Source organism: Engystomops pustulosus, chromosome 1 (assembly GCF_040894005.1).
Source record: "Engystomops pustulosus chromosome 1, aEngPut4.maternal, whole genome shotgun sequence".
In the NCBI taxonomy this organism is placed as follows: domain Eukaryota; kingdom Metazoa; phylum Chordata; class Amphibia; order Anura; family Leptodactylidae; genus Engystomops; species Engystomops pustulosus.
The window spans coordinates 104,354,628-104,373,834 of NC_092411.1; the positions used below are offsets into that span (position 1 = coordinate 104,354,628).

The 19,207-nt window shown below is 37.7% G+C and overlaps 1 protein-coding gene across 2 annotated transcripts in view; it reads left to right on the forward strand.

Annotated features, from left to right (window-relative positions):
• The window catches only part of ROR2 (receptor tyrosine kinase like orphan receptor 2), a 106,975-nt gene that overhangs the window by 39,606 nt on the left and 48,162 nt on the right, over window positions 1–19,207 (forward strand). The window contains exon 1 of one of the 2 annotated variants that reach the window (XM_072150759.1): window positions 6,952–7,030. The exons of the other annotated variant lie outside the window; for it this stretch is intronic. Within the exon in view, the coding sequence (XP_072006860.1) occupies window positions 6,967–7,030 (64 nt within the window). The 5' untranslated portion in view covers window positions 6,952–6,966. Of the gene's footprint in view, window positions 1–6,951; window positions 7,031–19,207 lie in introns of those variants that run through there. 2 annotated transcript variants of the gene reach the window in all.

A 19,207-nucleotide genomic window follows, 5' to 3' on the forward strand; every position in this document is an offset into this window, starting at 1 on the left:
GTCACAGCCTCTTAGCTCCGCCCTTTGCGTTTCAAGAGAAAATCGTGTGGCCCAGGATCAGCTTGGACGCAGAGCTGTTCATTCATCTGCTCCAATCGAGATTTAGTTCTTAGCTGAGAAAAGCTACTAGCAGGGGTGTCTGTAAGCAGCATATTCCCATATACCCATTCAGAATACATGCACACTAGGCTGAGCTAAACAACTATTAAAGTTGTAAGAGCGCGTTTACATCTAAATACACCTGTGGAGTAGTTAGATCTATTTTTACAGCTCTCAGGCTGGGTTTACATCACGTTGTATATTTGTATATGCTTAGCGTTTACGCTGGGAAACCAACCGACGTATACGCTTAGTGTATCTTAGTATCATAGTTTATACGGTTGCAAAATAGACATTGAGAAATTGTTGCAGATGGAGGCATAGTTGTTGGCGTCATCTGGCCACTATGCGTCTTGTACCTCCAAAAATGCAGACAACGTCTTTTCATACTGCAGCCTCGGCCTGAGTGATGAGTATGAGCTTAGCAGATGCAATGGACCACTATGGGGAGTGGATGCAGCGTATTGCATCTATCCCCACAGCCCCACTGAGCGCATATGTCGCTCAGCAGGAGGGGGCCCTCGGTGATGCCATAATCCATATTAGGACAGTGACATCACTGCGGGAACACCTCGTTCATTGGCAGCAGATGTACACTCTTCCCCCTCACATTTATGGGGATGAGATATATCACGTCTATGCCATACATTGTAAGGAGACGTCAAAATCGTGATATGAACCCTGCCTAACAAATCTAATCTAACATATTGGTTACTATCGGAAATATATGCTCGGAAATTATTAGCATTCAAGTGGGAGGAGAGCAGAGTTGTCGTTAGTGGTTGTACATCAGGTTGCTACACAAATACGAGCATAGCTATAGAGGAACAGAGGAAGCACTCTCATCCCCAACTGGTCCAATGAATGGCCCCATTACTTTTAAAAACGGAGACAGCAAGTAGAGATCTAAAAAAAAACACAAGGAATTGATACAGAAACTATATTGGAAAGTTTTATAACTTTTCATTATATAAATAATATCAATTATTTGCAGAAGGTGGAAACCCCCTTTAAAACACAAACAGCAAATACACATCACATAAAAGATATTTGGTAAAATAAATAATGGTAAACCGAGGTCCACACTATTAAGTCCGTCACATTCTAACCGGATACAAGCAAGGCCACTAGGTAACAGGATTAAAAAAATGTTTATAGATCTTACAAGATCTTATCAATGCATAGGGGAAGATTTATCACAAGTTTTGCAGAACAAAACTGTTATAGTTGCTCATGGCAATCAATCAGCTCAGTTTTAACTTTCACACAAATGTTTCTATAATCAAAGCTAAGCGCTGATTGGTTGCCATGAGCATCTGCAACAGTTTTGGTGTTAGACACTTGTGATAGATTTCCCCCATAATGTTAGTTTGTCCCAACTTTAAGTGCTAGCAGTTACATAATGTTGTATTCACAAATATTAGATGTGTTATCTGAGTAAGTCAGCATATTAAGTCTCATAAGAATGTGATATCAGATGAAGATGATGTTATAGATGTGGGAAAGCTGCCAATCAGTTGAGAAGAACTAATGATTTTATCACTTCATGGCTAATAGTTATGAGGTAATATATCCGGGAATATTGAAAGGTTAAGCCAAGAAAACATTCAATTTGGTTTCTATGATTTATGTCTTGTTTTTCAAAATAGAAATTTTAGAAGAATTCTGTCTAGGTATTTCCAGATGTTGCAATACTTCTTTTAATTTATTAACACTTTATAGCTTTGCTGTGTTAACCCTGGGCACCTGAGCCCCACTAACAGTACATGTTATAGAGCAGGAGGAGCCTAGCAGATTGATAATTTTGTGGGGAATAAATTATAAAATATAACAGGTTTTTTAATGCTGTTTCCACCCAGTTTTTTTATTGAAGGTTATAGTTAATTTGGCCGGCCAGGCCATCCCTGGTGCACAACACTATTGTTTTTTTTACCAGAGGGCCGCTTCTATATATCTTAAATATCTATTTACCACATGTAAAATGTATGATGCAATGTACACGACGACCCGTCTAGTATTTTGGAAACAACTCGTCTGATCTTTTGTAACACAAGAAGATATGTCTATGCACTAGTAAATAATAAAAAGAAAATATTATGCATGATTCAGCGGTTCTGTTAAGTCATATTTAGAAATATGGTGTGGTCAATAGTGATTCCTTTGTGGTGAGCAAGTTAAAGGAAAACTTTCTCTTCGCTGAGACTTCAGCTTAGAGCTTTGTGTGGCTTCCTACAAGTTAGGATTTAGTATTTGAAAGTTAAAAAAGAACTAACAGATGCAATATAGTATTATAGTATATGCATTTATATGATGAAAGGCATTTTAGAATACATAGAAATGCGTAAGCTCAGTAGTTTGAAGCAGTTCTGCTTCGATCACCAAAACACAACTTGGCATGTTTCTTTTCTGTGACATCACATGCTGACATCATAGCATCAATGTAGGTTTTCTTTACACATTTTGCTGCTAGGGATACATTTCAAGAGTAAGAACTCAACAGTTTATCTCAACTGTATAATTAATCCCTAGCAAAAGAGCAAAGAAAGGTTAATGAAGATCTTCACTTCTGAACCAATCCATTTACATTTTAACTTTTTAAAATTTCATTGGATAAGAATGGTATGCTGTCATGGTCAGTGACACTGAAAGAGTTAAATTAGGAATTTCTTTTACCAAACCCAAGAGAAACAGTATGGCGGTCTGGCTGTCTCCTGGGCTTTGCGCTGGGCTCTCTCGGCAGTGATAAAGTAACATTTCCTGTAGTACATATGCACTCTTGGCTCTTGCAGCATCAGAACCTGGAATCTTCCTGTCAGTGCTGTACTTGTGGTTCCTTTACTCAACCATCGGCGCCAGGAATAAGTCCAGACAACTTTTATTCTACAAAGTACATAATATTTTGTTACGTTATTAGAGCTTTGAGTGCTGTTGTTCCAAACACAGTTTATTAGGGGATCTTAAGTGTGCTCTTGGAGAGGACGGAGTGTATTTCCTCTATTTGATATTATTCCATTTTACTTGTTTCGTTTGCATATTTTCTTCACGTCGCCTACTTTCTTCTTGTTTATCATTGTAATTTATCGGATCTTTTTTTTTTTTGTTCCTACCATATCCTGATTTAGTTTTGGGGAGCACAGACTGTGCTGGCAGAGTTCAAGGGATCTGTACTTATAGCGAGGAGCTATACAGCAGTATTATTTTGCAGAACAAGACATTTTAAATGATGAAGAAAACAGATACTTGAAGAGCAGTTATTGTGAGAATTTATTAAAGCAATGTGATATTCTTTCCGTTGCCTGGAAGACTTGCACATATATATTAATCAGCATAAAATCTTAGAAGACTGACTGAAAAAAGGAAGATATTATTGGTTTCTCCATGTCATTAAAGCTGCATGTTTTTTTCTACATTTTTAGATGTTGACTGTAGTAATAGGAAAAATTTGTGGTTCATTGAGTTTGCCTTCTTTTGCCCTTTCTTGGATCTCATGCCCAGTTCTCAACACAAGCACATTTAGTCCAGCTATCAGTTGAATCTAATGGTAAAGCTGGTTTCAAGTACATTAAAAATAGATTTTAAAGGGTTTCATTTATATTTAGATGTTGCCTGGGTTCTAACCACATTCCACTTTCTGGTTTCTGACAACAGTCAGAGCTGTTTGCTTAGACAATCGGTTGCTAAGGCGGGTCACTACTGTGAACGGCCATCTTTAAATATTTCCTGTCTGAGTGGGGAAAAACCAGGATGTGGGGTGCAGTGGGGTCCTGGGCAGCATCTCTACCAGTGTTTAGTAGGAAATCATTCAGCCATGTGAAACCTTTTTTCAACCCAGTTTTAATGTTCTGGAAAACCCCTCTTTATCCTTTGCAGGGCAGTAATTTCTCTTGGATTATACACAGGTTTTTATTCTCTCTAATGCAGTACACCAAAGTTGTTGCTTATTATTTCACCACAAATTCCATTCAGGTTTGGTCTTTACAGTGTCTGTATGGACTTCAGTCACAGTTCAGCATCCCTAAAACAAGATGATAATGGAGCTGAATATCGACAATGCATATCATCCTACATCAACAAGCACTAACACCATGTCCAATGCTTGTTTGGTCTCTATTAAGCCCAACATTGCCATATGCATGCTTAGCTCAACCAGTGTAGTCTTTGTGGAGATTGGAATCAGTGGCTGCTAGACACGTGGTAGTGGCTTATTTATATTGAGATCGTACATGGTGCATCCTTCTTTTGTCTAACATCTACCTTAGGGTGGTTAAGATTTCCCTTCAACTGGACAGACAGCTGCTGCAACTACATTGTATGAAAGTGTACTGATACTGTGGCTAGTATACTATATTGAACATCTTAGTTCCCAGATAAGCTTTATTTGACTCTATAAAGCACTATGAAGCTTTAGTTAGTTCAAAGTTTGCCTAACCAACAGATGACTGTCCGCTGAATCTGAATCTCCTCATGTACATGCACGTTAGCGTATCCTGACATACATGTCGTTTTTATTTGTTTCCATATTGACCCATCAAAACATAATAATTGAAATATGCATCTGCACTATATGCAGTTTGCCTGTATAGTGTGCAGGGTGCGCTAGATTCCTGAATTGTGGCACACGTTGTTTATGAATCTGGCACCCCTTGCACGGCTCCAACTTTTATTTTGGTGCACCTTTAACATAGGCACATGTGCACATTATCAGACTGTGGACTGGAACGCCCCTTTCAGTGCAGAAATGTGTGTTGCGTTGGGTGTACTGCAGCCACGACAAATCTGTGTGATTGACACTTCTTAAGTACATGTGCAAGCAGTTTGCACTAAATAGAACACGCAGAAACCAACAGAAAAGTGGCATGGGGGATTTAATAAATCTATCGCATAGTATTTTTTTTATAAATATAGATAGTGAATTTTCTTTTTTTAATCATTTAAAGCTTCTAAAAATATAAAAACTTGGTCAAAATAGTTAATTTCTTGGTGACACCTCAACCTGTCTGAAAAATGTAATGTAATTATGATTTTTTTTTGCTATGACTTTCTATATAGATAGATCTAATCTTTAATAATCAATTATTGCACTATAGCCAGTAGTATAAACATAGCGTGTGTCACATATAATTTTGTTAGAGTGAATGGTTTAATGCAGTATTATTCATTAGAACATTACATTTCTAACTATGTGGTATTTTTACACAATGTCATTTACAGTATGTACTTCATAACCTTGTTCTTGCCCCTTAAAAAAATCATGGTTAGGAATTTGGCTTATTTTAATACGGGTTAAAGAATGAGAATGTAGATAAATACCTTAGGGTTTGTAGACTCATGAGTCAATCTTACTGTATCCTTTGTGGAAAAAATCTGCAAAGTGCAAAAGTCTTGCTGTCCCTTACTGATTTATTTTGACTGATGTTGAACATCTGGTTTTGAACCAGATCTAAGGCGGATAGTAAGAGACCTCTTCATAGTTTTTGTAGAAATCTGTAATTTCGGCTGGCTTTCAACAGCTGAACCCTCTTTTCCACACAATAGATCAAATATCTTTATTATGAGACTGTGTAGGCAGACAGCTCATTGCATACTTCTATTGTCACTTCCATGAAAATCTATAAACCCATTTGTGGTTTAACAATCCTTGAGTACCATGTCTTGGAATTATGGATCTCTCAATGTGGATTTAAGGTTGTTAGATATAAGGTAAAGTGCTCTTCAAAATTCCATTGTGGCTTCATATCATACCTTTGAATAGATCGGCAAAACAACAACTATGGCTGCACATTATCATTTTTTTCTATAGAATGTGACTGGTCGTGTTAGATTTTCCATATGGCATCTCATGGTTTGTTTGGAACAACTGGTAGTTTGAAGACATCTGTAAACTAGACGACCATTTCTGTAGATTGTGTGTTCTTGTTTGTTGTCTGAACTTGTCTGAATCCATTAGGTAACATTAGTAAAGGGTTTGGCTAATATCACTAAACTTTACCAGGGTCACCCATACAGTGTAGTACAGTACTGATCTCCTTAGTACACCCCTCCTACCAGTTCTATGGGATGGGCTATGACAGAGGTGGGGGGTTCATGCAGTAATGAGTGCATGCTCCCTTTATACACTAGAAGGCGGTAGTACACGGGACATCACCGGAAGTCCAGAGTGCTGCTGACGGGGGTCACATGACCTGCATCACACGTGGACTACTGATAAACTTTACTAGGATAAGTGCTATATGGGTGGCCCTATTGGGGTGTTGTGCTTACCCTAGTAAAGTTTAGTGAAAGTGGCCTTTAAAATTTGTGTATATTTAGTGAAAGAAATGGTTCCTTTCCAGTACAACTCACTTTTTTCTCAAAGACAACTGTTTCTTTTCCTATGTTTCCAAGACGATCATTTTTGACTATGAAGATATTCACTGTGTTGGAAAAATAACCATTTTCCAATTATCGCCACCAATTTGAACTTACCATTTTGATTTCCATCGTGTATATTTACATTTGTAGTGTAATCCACAATGTAGAATGCAGCCACAATGCACGTCGGGGAGAATAAACAATTCAATTCTTTTTGTGATCAATTCAATCCAGAAAATAATTGCAAAAATACTTGATATTAAAAATATTAAATGAGATGGTTTGGGAAACTTTCCAGCCCTCACAGTATGACTAGGCACGCTTCCCCCATTTCTGTACCTGCAGGCACATGCCAGCATACACACAAACTCGGCAGCTCTGCTGGGAATACAGCAGGACATAGAAGGCTGGAGATTGCAGGAAACAAACCTGTAACACAGAGAACATAAACAAGGAGCCTTTCAACAGCCGATCATAGCTGATGAAAGGCAGAAGACCAGATATTAAACAAACTTGATGTATGAATTACAGGTGGCACAAATGCATACACAGAAAGGATTTCTGCTATCAAATTCCATAGGTATGGAGAATGTCTTCGCAAATGAGTTTTCTGTTAGGATTAGTTTTACTATGTAAAGGAATGTAGCTACTTGTAACCGCAACATTTTAATTTACTTTTGCTTTATTGTTATTTTCTACTGGTATTAGGTTGAACATTATTATTTTGAATAGAAAAAAAAGTAGTTACTCCAAAGAACCTACAATATTTTTACATATGTTTTGCAGTTTTGTTATCTGTTATCTGATGTCTCCAAGTCATCAGCCATTATAGTCTAGGTGCCAAGGTAGAAGCTACTACATTATTCTTCAATGATACACAATGCATACAGTGTATATTAAGTTTCTCAAAATATCTGCTATACCTGTGTATTATGCCGCAACCATTGTCTAACCCATTCCAAACCCTATGTTTCCATCCCACATTGTATGTGTATGTTTCCATCCCACATTGTGGCTGCTCTCCTCCCCCTTACATTGTTGCCCTTTTCCTCACCATCACATTGTAGCCCCTTTCCTCCCTTCACAGTGTGACCCCTTTCCTCATCACATTGTGCTAACATAAAGTTGAAGTCTTTAGACAGCGGGGCAGAACCCAAAATCCAGGTCTGTAATGTCGGTGGGGTTGGGAGTTATGCATATGGCTGGAATATGTTAACGATAACATGGCATGTAGAGTACAATCTAATACAAAAATATTACATGTAAAAAAAGAAGAGCAGTATAACAGAAGTAATATGCCCCCTACAATCATGAATTTCATCTAATTGAATATATGCCCTTAGTAAAAAAGTAACTGTAGGTACTCAAATGGACATTACTGTGGCTAAGTATAACTGAGTAATAGACTAACACTGTGATCAACCTATGAACAAATGGCTTTTTATTGTTGCTTGTGTTCCAGTAATTTTATTGCTTTTAAGGCCTGGTAGTACTTTGACATTTATGGCACAGTCTAGCTTTTGCCCATGGTCTCCTTCCACTATTTTACTCTGTGTTCAGGATTCCAAACCACCATTAGTAGATCAAATGTCATTTGTCGTAGAAATGCTTCATTATCTTCTTTTAAAATAGTCCTTTAAGGTATTTTATATGGCTTTTAAGATGCCCAAGAGACAAATGACACGTAACCTGACACTGTATGGGGCAATTCACTTTAAAAAGAAACTGTGTAACTTGGCTCTTTAATTTCTGTCACATGAGTCTGAACATCAAGTAACTTTGATGAAAGTTTTCAGAACATTTAATTTACCCAAAAATGGAAATGTATTGCTTAGTAGAAGTGTGACAGGAGTCTCAGACTATCAAGAGAAGGCTTCTGAGCAGCACCACAATTACAGACTGATGGAAGTGTAGATGTACATTGCTACAGTACATCATTATGTGTCTGGAGATCAGTGTAGGTTTTTGCTTTGATTTAAGCTGAATAGCAAAAATGGGGAAGTTATTTTGAGCTGTTGCTTAGTGTAAACATACCCCCACTATGTGCAGTGGTCTTTCCCACATTAATGCAGTCAGTTCCAGTGCACTGTGTGTTGTGGAACAGACCACTTTAGACAGGTAATGGGGGTAATCTGACTACACTGAAAGTCTGTTTTCATGTATCAATAATCATATTTATGGGGGGAATGTATCATGAGGTTAAATTTAGTTTTCCACATATATCAGGTGTCATATGTAGTGCACTATTCCAAAACATTTTGATGCCATAATAGTAATGTGATTTTTATGTAAATTTTAGTGGGAACATATTAATTCCCACTTGAATTGACATAAAAATCATCAACATAATAAATTATTATTGTAATTCTATACAAAGCCCTCATACACACGGCCGTATGGTGGCCTGTGATATATATATATCCTCGGTAGGGTCTGAAACGTCACACTTTAGGTGAATAAAGTACCCATTTACTTTTAACTTTACATTTGGAGTTCAGCCTCATATTTGAACTATTAATCTGGTGTCAAGATCATGGTGGCATGCACCCTATATAATATTGTTTGTGTGGTACTATTTTTTAATATATTAATATAGTAATATGTTGTATCTTGTATACCATGGCTGGTTCATGCAGCAGAATTTTTATTTATTAAATAATTTATACTGTTCCCTTATAAATAATGGCTGGACCAATATACAAGATTTTATACCTCTTGTGTCAACACTCTCATCCTCATAGAGCAGTGATGGTGAACCTTTTAGCGGCCGAGTGTCCAAACTGCAAACCCAAATCCCCCTTATTTATTGTGAAGTGCCAACCAGAAATTAAAGCAGTAACTTATTGCTCCCTAATCTTCAACAGCGTTCGAACATATTGGCCTCCTAAGGACAAGATGTAAAATTTGCATAATTTTAGCTTCTTTCCAGTGTACACAGAGAATTGTGGGGCCAGCAGAAGGTCTTCCAAAGATAATTCGGTCCTGTCTACTCATTCTCTTACATTCCCAAGTAGCGAAGTAAGTATCACTTTAATGTATGACTGAACGCAGCATCTTTTAAGTTGCTTGGAACTGCAGGAAGATACTTTGTCCTGTCTGGTGTGCTGGGGCGATGGGCCGAGTGCCCAATGAAAGGGCTCTGAGTGCTGCCTCTGGCACCCGTGCCATAGGTTCGCCACCACTGTCATAGAGTGTAAGCTCTTGTGAGAAGGCCTCTCACTCCTATTATTCCCTCTGTTTGCACTTTGTAATGTAATATTATGTTTGTACATGTGCCCTGTAAAGCTCTGCAGAATTTGTTGGCAATATACAAATAAAGATTATTATGTTAATTAGCTGATTAGCTGTTTCATGCAATGTACAGTGTCACATCATCTACCTCATATATAGAAGTTCTTATGTGCAGAGCCCTAACTCCTATTGTTTCGTATGACAAATGTTATTGCTCTAAAATGTCTTATTTAATGTGTATAATCTGTAAAGTGCTGCAGAATATGATGGCACTATAAAAATAAAGATTTATCATTTATTATTATAATGAAAAAAAAAACATAATAAGTGAGGTGTATATGAGTTTGGCATGGCAGATATAGTGGCTTATTTACTAAGGTCCCGAGGATGCATTTCCTTCAGGGTTTTCCGGCGCTTTCGGGGGTTAACAACGGGGATTGCTTCGAACGGTAATCTTGAACATGTATATGGGCCCACTGTACTCATAATCTTTAAACTTGGTTACATAGATTTGTTTTTTACTCATGGACTTGGCTAAATATTGTGGCTGGTATATTGAATGCTGTGTTACATAAGTAACGAGTGGAGACTATCTGTACACTCCTGTGGACTTCATATGCCTTAAAGTTCAAGGAGCAGAATGACGGTAATGGCGGTCTTTTTATGACTTCTAAGGTTCACATATGCCCTAAGTGTGTTAGAACACATGTGGGTCCTTTGTAATGTTACCATTCCTCCAGGATCAGGTATGTGTCATTGCCTACTGCTACCAGCATCATGCCTGTGCACCCACCTCCTCGTGATCAAAATAATCTAGGTCCTAAAATAGCAAGCAGTCTTCATTTCCACTTTTCACTACATGAATGATATATTAGAGACCACTTTTCAGCAACCATGTTATTAAGCATCTGAAACTGGTGCTTAATTTGGCACTGAAGAATGCTGTCTGGAAGGCAACATTGGGCAGACAGTCATTTTTCTCCTGCCAGGCTGGACATCTGACTAAACTAATTGGAGACACATGACAAAGTTTGTCGGAATTAGGTTGGGTGAGAGCAATGAGTGGTCTAGTGTATGGATTCAGATTTGATGCTATGCTGCATATAGAACCGGGGCTCATCTGGTGTCATGTATCTGCTGAAGGGGCATCACTGCACAGTACAGTCTTTTTAGAAGGGCGGATGTTTTTGCTCCAGAATGTGTTTCCTATTGGATTCTGAAGGATAACAGAAATCTGTTTATGTCCTGATTATCCATAAAAAGGATTTGTTGCTACAGTGTAAGCGGCGTCAGTATTGTCTCACATTGCTAGTACAGTATTTACATTTTTATACCTAAAATAACAAACATACAAACAAGCAGTATATTGCTGTATATAAAATTTAATTATTATTAAGATGGATGAAGTGAGTGGCTCTGGAAAAAAAGTTGAACCAACAATTATAGCTGTCAAACAAGAACAGATGCCTAGCTGTTGGTCTTCCAGAAACCATTAGAAATTGGAATGTCATGCAACCAGAGGAGATCTAGCAACCAAAGGAGCAGCGTAAAGCGGCTAGTTCCCATAGACAGAAAGCCAGCAATGAATTGAATCTGCAGTACATCAGATCTTTAGAGTAATTTTTTTTGTGAAAAAAAAGAAACAAGAGCAGCCAAGGAGAACTACTTTTTAAATGGCTGGTGAAATTTGTATGCTTAAATAGAACATGTCATGCAAATTAACCCATCCAAACTAGAGGCTTCATTAAAAACTATGATTTAAAAAGCATTGCCCTAATCCCTAAATGGTCCCTTTCCATGGATTCAATGTTACAAAAATCAGTTTGTAAACTTATATGCAACTAACCTGATGTCATTCACACTAATTAAGTCATGCATATTAAAATTTACTTGCATCCACTAACTTAGAGTCCTACAATAAGAGTGGACATGGACTGGGTTATGAATGGAAACTGTCCAGTATTGTGAATGTAGAAAGTCCAGTTGCTTGACTATAGTAGGTCATTTTGATCACTGTAACTCCATATGGAATGAGCGGTGATTCATTGGAGACAAAGACATTTTGACAGCCAGTGGTATCTGCTCTTGATTTACCAAAATTCAGGAATATATGAATACCACTAGTATATTTACCTATTCAGCCTTTGTCAGCCATAGAGATAATTTAATTTTTTTTATTTCATGGTCCTTGTGTCAGGGATTGAGCTCACCCTGGTAAATTAAAATCTGTAATACTACCATGAATTAAACTGATTTAGTTTGGCAGGAACTACAAAAACAAACATGAATTATAAGAGGCTAAAGGATGGAGTGATTTCAAATTTGGCTCAGTCGGAAAGGAAATGCTTAATAACTTGCATAGGGCTGTAGAGTTCAGTCTTTGACCTCAGCTAATAGTTTTGTGTTATCTGGCACAGCTGTACAGCAATGTGAGAAACTGGGCTTTTTAATTATCCTTGAAATGTTTTAATGTCTGTAAAAGACAAATGACATATGTTCAGTCCTCCACACGTTACTTGCCATCCTATGTATACAGAGATTGTGCACATCAGAACCCGTACTGGCCTTCCGCAATGCATTTACTATAGATCATAGTTGTGATAACAAAGTTAGGTCTATTTGGATTTTGGACAAGTTATCGTTTATATATGTAAAGAGTGAAAATCCCATCATCCATCTGGATCTTAGGATGTTAACATTTCATGTGTGTTCTGCTTTTCACACATTCCACTTATCAAGATATTAAAAAGCAGAAGGTAGGTCTTACTCTATATGGCAGCCTTCGGAACCCAATGAACTTTGATTCTATTATTTTTTTGGTATTTTGCTTCAAGGAAATCTACCATCAAAATGAAGCATTATAAACCAGCGACCGGGCACTGTGGGGCGGGATGGGGGCATTTATTAATTTGGGGCGTAGGGTAACGCTGGGAGTGTCTATGATTTTCAGTGTGATTTAAGTTTGTGGCGCAAGGGATTAATGATTTGTCGCACAAACAAAAAGGATTAGAACTGTCTCCCCATTCATAAAAGTGATATGGAAATCCCTAGACCAGCTCTTAGCTGCTCTATTTGTGCGCCAAAAATTGTGCCACAAAATCAATTGGAAAAATAGAAGTGCCAGAAAAGTGTCAGACTCACAAGCAGCAACATAATTTTGCTCCCCAAAACAGAACAAGTCGTGAGTGTGAGGAAACCACCAAAATTATGGCACTTAAAATTTCAGAAATAAGGAGCAAGAGGCCCAGCAAGGGAAAAAAAAATTGTTCGCAAGTTTTCTGTTTGAAAGTTGACAATAAATGCCCCCCTGTGACTGGTAATTGTGTTATTTTTGTTATCCATGGCCTCCTTCCTTCTTTTATATTCAATACGGTTTATTTAGTTGAAAAGTGTCAACATACATTTCAAAAATAAGACTTTGTAAAACATTTTTGGTAGAAATGACAGTATGCATCATAACAGCAATGGGACACGCAGGTCCCAATAATGACAAATGTGGATCGGGAGCCTCCGCACACCTCCTTCCTTCTTTTATATTTGTTATCCATGGCCTCCTTCCTTCTAAAATCAATTTTTTTAATTATGGTAATGAGCCTGAAAGACTCCTGGGATTGTTACCAGAGCCCCAACATGCTGCAGATTCACAGGCTGTTACATTGTGCAAGCATGGATATCAAATATAAGAAGATTACCACCGTTGCAGTGCCTGGATCGATTTGTAAGTTTCCCTGGTTTATTATGCTAAATTTAAATGGTAAGTTTCCTTTAAGTGGGTGATAATAGTCGGTACTTGATAGACTTCCCTTATACAATCCCCAACAAAGACATTCAATACACTGAAGTGTCAATACAATGCATAAACTAGATCTAACATCCATAACTGGTCTCTGAAAGTTCATCATTTTCTGATGTGCATGTCTGTAAACTTGCTGTTGCCTCAAAGCTTCAGGGAGGAGACTTAGCTGGTATGACTTATCTCGCTCCTACCTTCTGCATAGAATTTCTTCTATTTATTTGGTCAGATTTAATAGAAATTGTGCTTGGTGTCGCTTCAACTGCTCACAAATTTTTATAAAGTTAAATGATATTCTTATTATAAGTGTATTCAGACACATATTGAGAATTCATCACAACGTGTTGTGTTCTAGGACAGAAATATGACTTGTGAAAATGTGAAAAGAAGAATTGTCATTGTTGTGTAGAGCAGGAATGAATATTTAGGCAAGAAAGAAAACGCGCTAATCCATGCACAAAAATACCCTAAAAGTCATTAACATTTTCAGTATAAATGTGGGTACAAGTATAGGAAATCAAGCAATAGGATAGTACTGTAAACCACTATTGTGGCTTTGCTTATTTTGTCTTCTTGCCAGGACAAAATTGGACCATATTGTTACTTTGCAATTTCTCAGTTCAAGCTGTGCGCCATTCTGGGAAAATCTATTAATAAAGATCCATCCACGCAGCAGTGATGTTTCTTTCCACTTGTTTTATTATTTTTGGGAGATGGTAAACGCAAAGAAAACAGACCCTGACTGTATATAATGACATTAGGGATTTGTAGATCCATTATGTTCTGGTAACATGTATATATAACATGTACTTACATTACATTTGTTATTCTATTTTCCACTTTGTAGCTTTTAGGCCTCGCTGCTTATGTAACTATCCCGTGATCTCCCATTGTGCACTCATTTTGAAAGTATTAAAGATGAAACCATTTTCAGAGGTCCTAGAAATTCCAGATTTCTTTTTATTTGCTATGTAACGTCTTGCGCAACAGTTCAGGAAATGACAACCCCTTCTTTATATGAGCATCTCTTGATGTTGAACGGATGAAAACTCCTTGACCGGCTGTTTTTTCCAAAGGGAAGTCTAGGGCAGCACTCATTGAAATTAATGGGGGACCAGGTAATGGGACACATTCAGTTTTCCAGAAAATCCCTATGCTCTAAGCTGTGGGTTCTAGTTAATGGAGGGATGTCACAAATAGAGACCCATCTATGTTTTAAAGGGGTTGTCCAGCCAAAAGAAAAATTATTTAAAACTACTGAAAACACAGTGTAATGGGGTGACATTCAGCATTGTTTAGGAAGTTTTTGTATAGAGTTCTTAGTAGGTTTCCCAATTACTGTATTCTTTTTCAGCTGAAAAAAAACCTTTATAAGTAAATATATAATTGGGATGTCCTAACTAACATTTAGAAAAGCCTCCAACATAAAGCTACTCCCTTAGATACAGTGAATCATTCTCCCCACTACATTCCTATAGAATGCAGTGCTATGGGCATCCTATAAAGCAGTGCATGTAGCTGCAGATCCTGTTTTTGGTTCATTTCTTACACCTATTCAGTTTAGTTTTACTATGTAGCCACAGTATTTCAGGCAATTTCTCTACTCTCCATACAGATTTCTGGAGAAGTTGGCTTGATTGAAAGTCATATTGCCTTGGCACAATAAATGAATGACTCTAATGGACTTTAAATAGGCCCCAGATAAATGCATTCTAGCCTCAATGATTTGTTTGCTATTACATTATTAATTTGAGGTAGGGGAAATCTTTGGTTTGTGTAGGTTGAGTAATTCTTGCCCTCTAAGTGCTTTTATTTATGAGGTGGCAGAGTTTCTCTGCTAGCACTTTATTTAAAGGAGTTTTAGCACTCCTACAAATCAACATATGGACTTAAATAGACATACTTTAAATATACTGTGTTTTTTATTGCCATCAGAAACAGATGTTTGGAATATAGAAGTCTTGGTTTTAGTTACAGCGGCCTTGAAAGTGAGAACTGTAAGTCGCTTAATTAAAAATAGAATTTATTTGACAAAACGCATTTGCAGTGGCTTTATGAGTTGGGCAATATATTGTCATACATGAATTATTATACTGGGAACTGAATGTAATGATTTCATTTTCAGCGTTCTGGTAATGAGGTGTTTCTTGTCATTGGAATTAATCTTGTTCTGTACAGCAGGACCTTTTGAAATTTTTTTACCTGGAATTTGCTTCGCATAAAGCTAATATGGAGAAACAAATTGCCTAAAGGTGCCCATTTACAACATATTCTGCCGATTGCATGAGAACTATCTGACTTATCATAGAAGGTGTTTGTTAAACACTTTCCTCCCACAAAACAGGACAGTGGTGATGTCTTCTGTTGAAGGTTTTTGAGATGTGTAAAATCAATACAAAAGCCTTAAGGAGGTTAGAGGGTTTCTTATACAACTATTGTTGACTAGAGTGAAGGACATTGGTGAAAGACCCAAACTCTTTTGTATCTTCTATTAAGATTGTAGTTTTGGTGAAGTCCATTTTAGAAGTGTGGTTTTTTTCCGTCCTGTCTACTTGATATTATATGAAATGCTCACGCTTTTAAACTTTATTGTCACTATATCTAGGTGGAAAATTGAATTCTCATACATTGGTGACCTTTACTATGTTCTGACCTTATTTGACCTACAATTATTATTATTCAACCTCCCTACATCAAGTGTGAGCAGGGATAAACGGTCTAGTTCTGCATATAGTGAATAAGGTGGGAACTTGGATGTTTTCTGATTCAACAACTATTTCTAACATCCTAAAAGGTTCTCTTCGTAAGATTGTTCTCAAAGGGATCATCTTATCCAGTGTTTGTGGGAATTGAGATATGGCTGGATTTTATGGAACTCTATGTCACCGTTAATAGGCTGTTTAACAGCGGTTTTCTTCCGGATCCCCTCCTCTGAATTTTCTCCCAGGGTGGCGTATAGTTTAAGGCGTTTGGGAAGCTCTATGTGTAGAGAGATGGAAGCAGTAGTGGTGTTACGTACAGTATGCTCACACATCTAGAGGATTATTCTTGAAGAATATACCTGTTGTTAGTTTTGGCCTTGAAGCAAAACATGTTAAGTGAACCCTTGTTGACAGGTGGCTGTTCTTTTGCAAGTTGTGTGGGTTTAGCTTGTTTAAACAAGTACTTTTGTTTCTTGTGACATGGCCCTGTTTGCTCTATGGATGATCAAATAAAAGATTACCGCTCCGAAATCAAAACACACTGCTCTGTAATACTTCTTGTATAGGATAAACTTACTGTAACATTATATGTCTAACGTTAGTAAAGACAGACCTGCATACATGATGCCATTACATGTAATGAGATATGACTTGCTCCAGACACAATAATTAACTCTTAATGTGACCCTGGAAAAATCTTTATTATAATATCTCATTAAAGAAAAACATGTAACAAGATTTTCACTAATAAGCTTAATAACAGGTCCCCATAGCACTATACTAACTTGCGCTGACACTGTTTTTTAGCTAAAAATGCATAGTTCCTATCCCCAGAAAATGAACTTTGTAAGCCTTCTTGGCACCCTTCCAGAAGGGCCAAGGATCCCAAGAGTTCCAAGGGTTTATGCTATTCATGTGAGGCAGTGTATCTTTCACCTCATGTCTGTACTTCCCCACTACCTTTGGCAGTGCAGAGCATGCCAGACTCATCGGCCAAGGGAGGGGGAAGAGGGACTTACCAGCAGACAAGAGTTGAGAGATACATTGACTGGGATGAATAACACCAGTGGGACTTGTTGCTCCTTCTGGCAGGATGTCAGGTAGGTTTAAAAAGTTCAATTTCTGGGGGTAGGAACCAAATGTTCTTTAGCTAAAAACAGTGCAGGCGCAAGTTAGTAGAGTGAAATCTCATGACAGGTTTTCTTCAAAGGAAATTTACCATCATAGATAAGGCTGTGAGACTGTGACTTCACCTCCCTCTACCATGCTCCAGTATGACAGAGGGTGGTGGCAAGGGCATGCATAATTAGCAGTGCGGAGCGCCGGACATCTTGTCCTCATGCTCTGGGCTGCTAATTATAGGTTTCCTTTCTAGGTATTCCCGGCATGTCAAGCTTACCCAAGACCGCTGCTGGGATCAACATGAAGCAGAGCATAGGGAAGTATTTTTAGTCTATTTGGGCTTATCTATAATGGTAGAGTTCCTTTAAAGGGAACCTGTCACCACATTTGCCCATATACAGCCAGTGACAGGTTCCTATAGAGCTCTATTAACCAACTGACACCCTTCTTTTAGCTAAAAAATGTTTCGATTACATCCACAAAAATCATCTTTTATCTTATATTGCCTGGCATCAGCGGGGTGTGTGTCCTGCTCAGCCAGCCCCTCCCCATCTAATCCTTCCCATGCCTTATGCCTCCTTACTGGTCACAGTTCACCAGAGTGACATCATCTAGCCTCTTAATAATAGAAAACTGTATGGGGAGGACTTCTGACCCTTAATCAACAGCCATTGTTAGTCAGGGGGGTCAAAATCTGGTGACAGGTCCTCTTCAAAGGCAATTTTTGCTAAGTTCTACTTCAATTTTGCATAATGCATAACATATTTCACTGGCAACTTTGAGTTACCAAATCTTCTTGTCCGTTTTGACAACTAATGCCAACTAAGCTTGACAGAAACCAACTGCATCATTATTCAAACATATTGCTTTTCCTTCCAGAATATAGATTATTAACCTGTTGCTGTCCTAGATAAACAGGCTTTTAGTGTTACAGGTCCCCCTTGTAATGTAATGTTATATTATTTTAGTGAATTTGCAGGCTGGAAAGTTCGATTACATCAGCAGTTGTCATAATATAGGATAATTTGGTGTTTATACTCATTTTTAGTCTTTGGGTTGAGAGCAGCCGCTTTATAGCTAGTTCTTTCATTGTGTCCCTGCAGTTTATCCTTCTGTAGCTCACTGATGATGAAGTATGGGCTGTAGTGGATTGAAATAAAAATGTGAATCTACCTTATTGTCTCAAAAAGGCTCATTCACATAACAGTGGCAAGTCATGATAACCATCTCTCTCACATACCAAGGAAAGTATTCACTATTCAAAAATATCCCCTATTAACCAATAAGTGTAACTATTCCAAATTTGGCTATATATGATTGATAAGCATTATGTAGAAATAGCTTTCATTTTTTAAATGAGCTATGTACCATGTAAAATATTTACCACAATAGGAATAGGTTGACCTTGTGTACAAGGTTGTTTGATTCCCGAACCACTGACTATTGGAACCAGTCTGCAAGTGTTATTTGTGCTTTATATATCTATGGCCAAAATATGCATCATAGTGATTGAGTTTATTGTATCAAGTGACTGTATCAAGTATATATTGATCACAGTGTGCTCTACTGATATTTGTGAATCATCACTGAATTCTATTAACCTTTCTGTTACCAGATCAGCAGAGGCAATAAAATGTATCAAGAGTAATCCTCTATAGGCTGCTGGAGTAAGGAAGAGCATAGCTAGTGTGTTCACTTTCCAGTCTCTTAACACGATTCACACCCAATCCTCTAATGTGCTGCACTCCCTCGTAGTGTTATATTGCCAGCGAATCTGTGTTTCTAGCTAAAGATGCTTTATAGAAGATTTACACCAATGCAGATAATTGACATTCTAACCAGCCAAGCAAGACATTCCTAATATTTACACTGCTTGACGGAAGATCTAAATTCCTCATCGGCTAAAGTG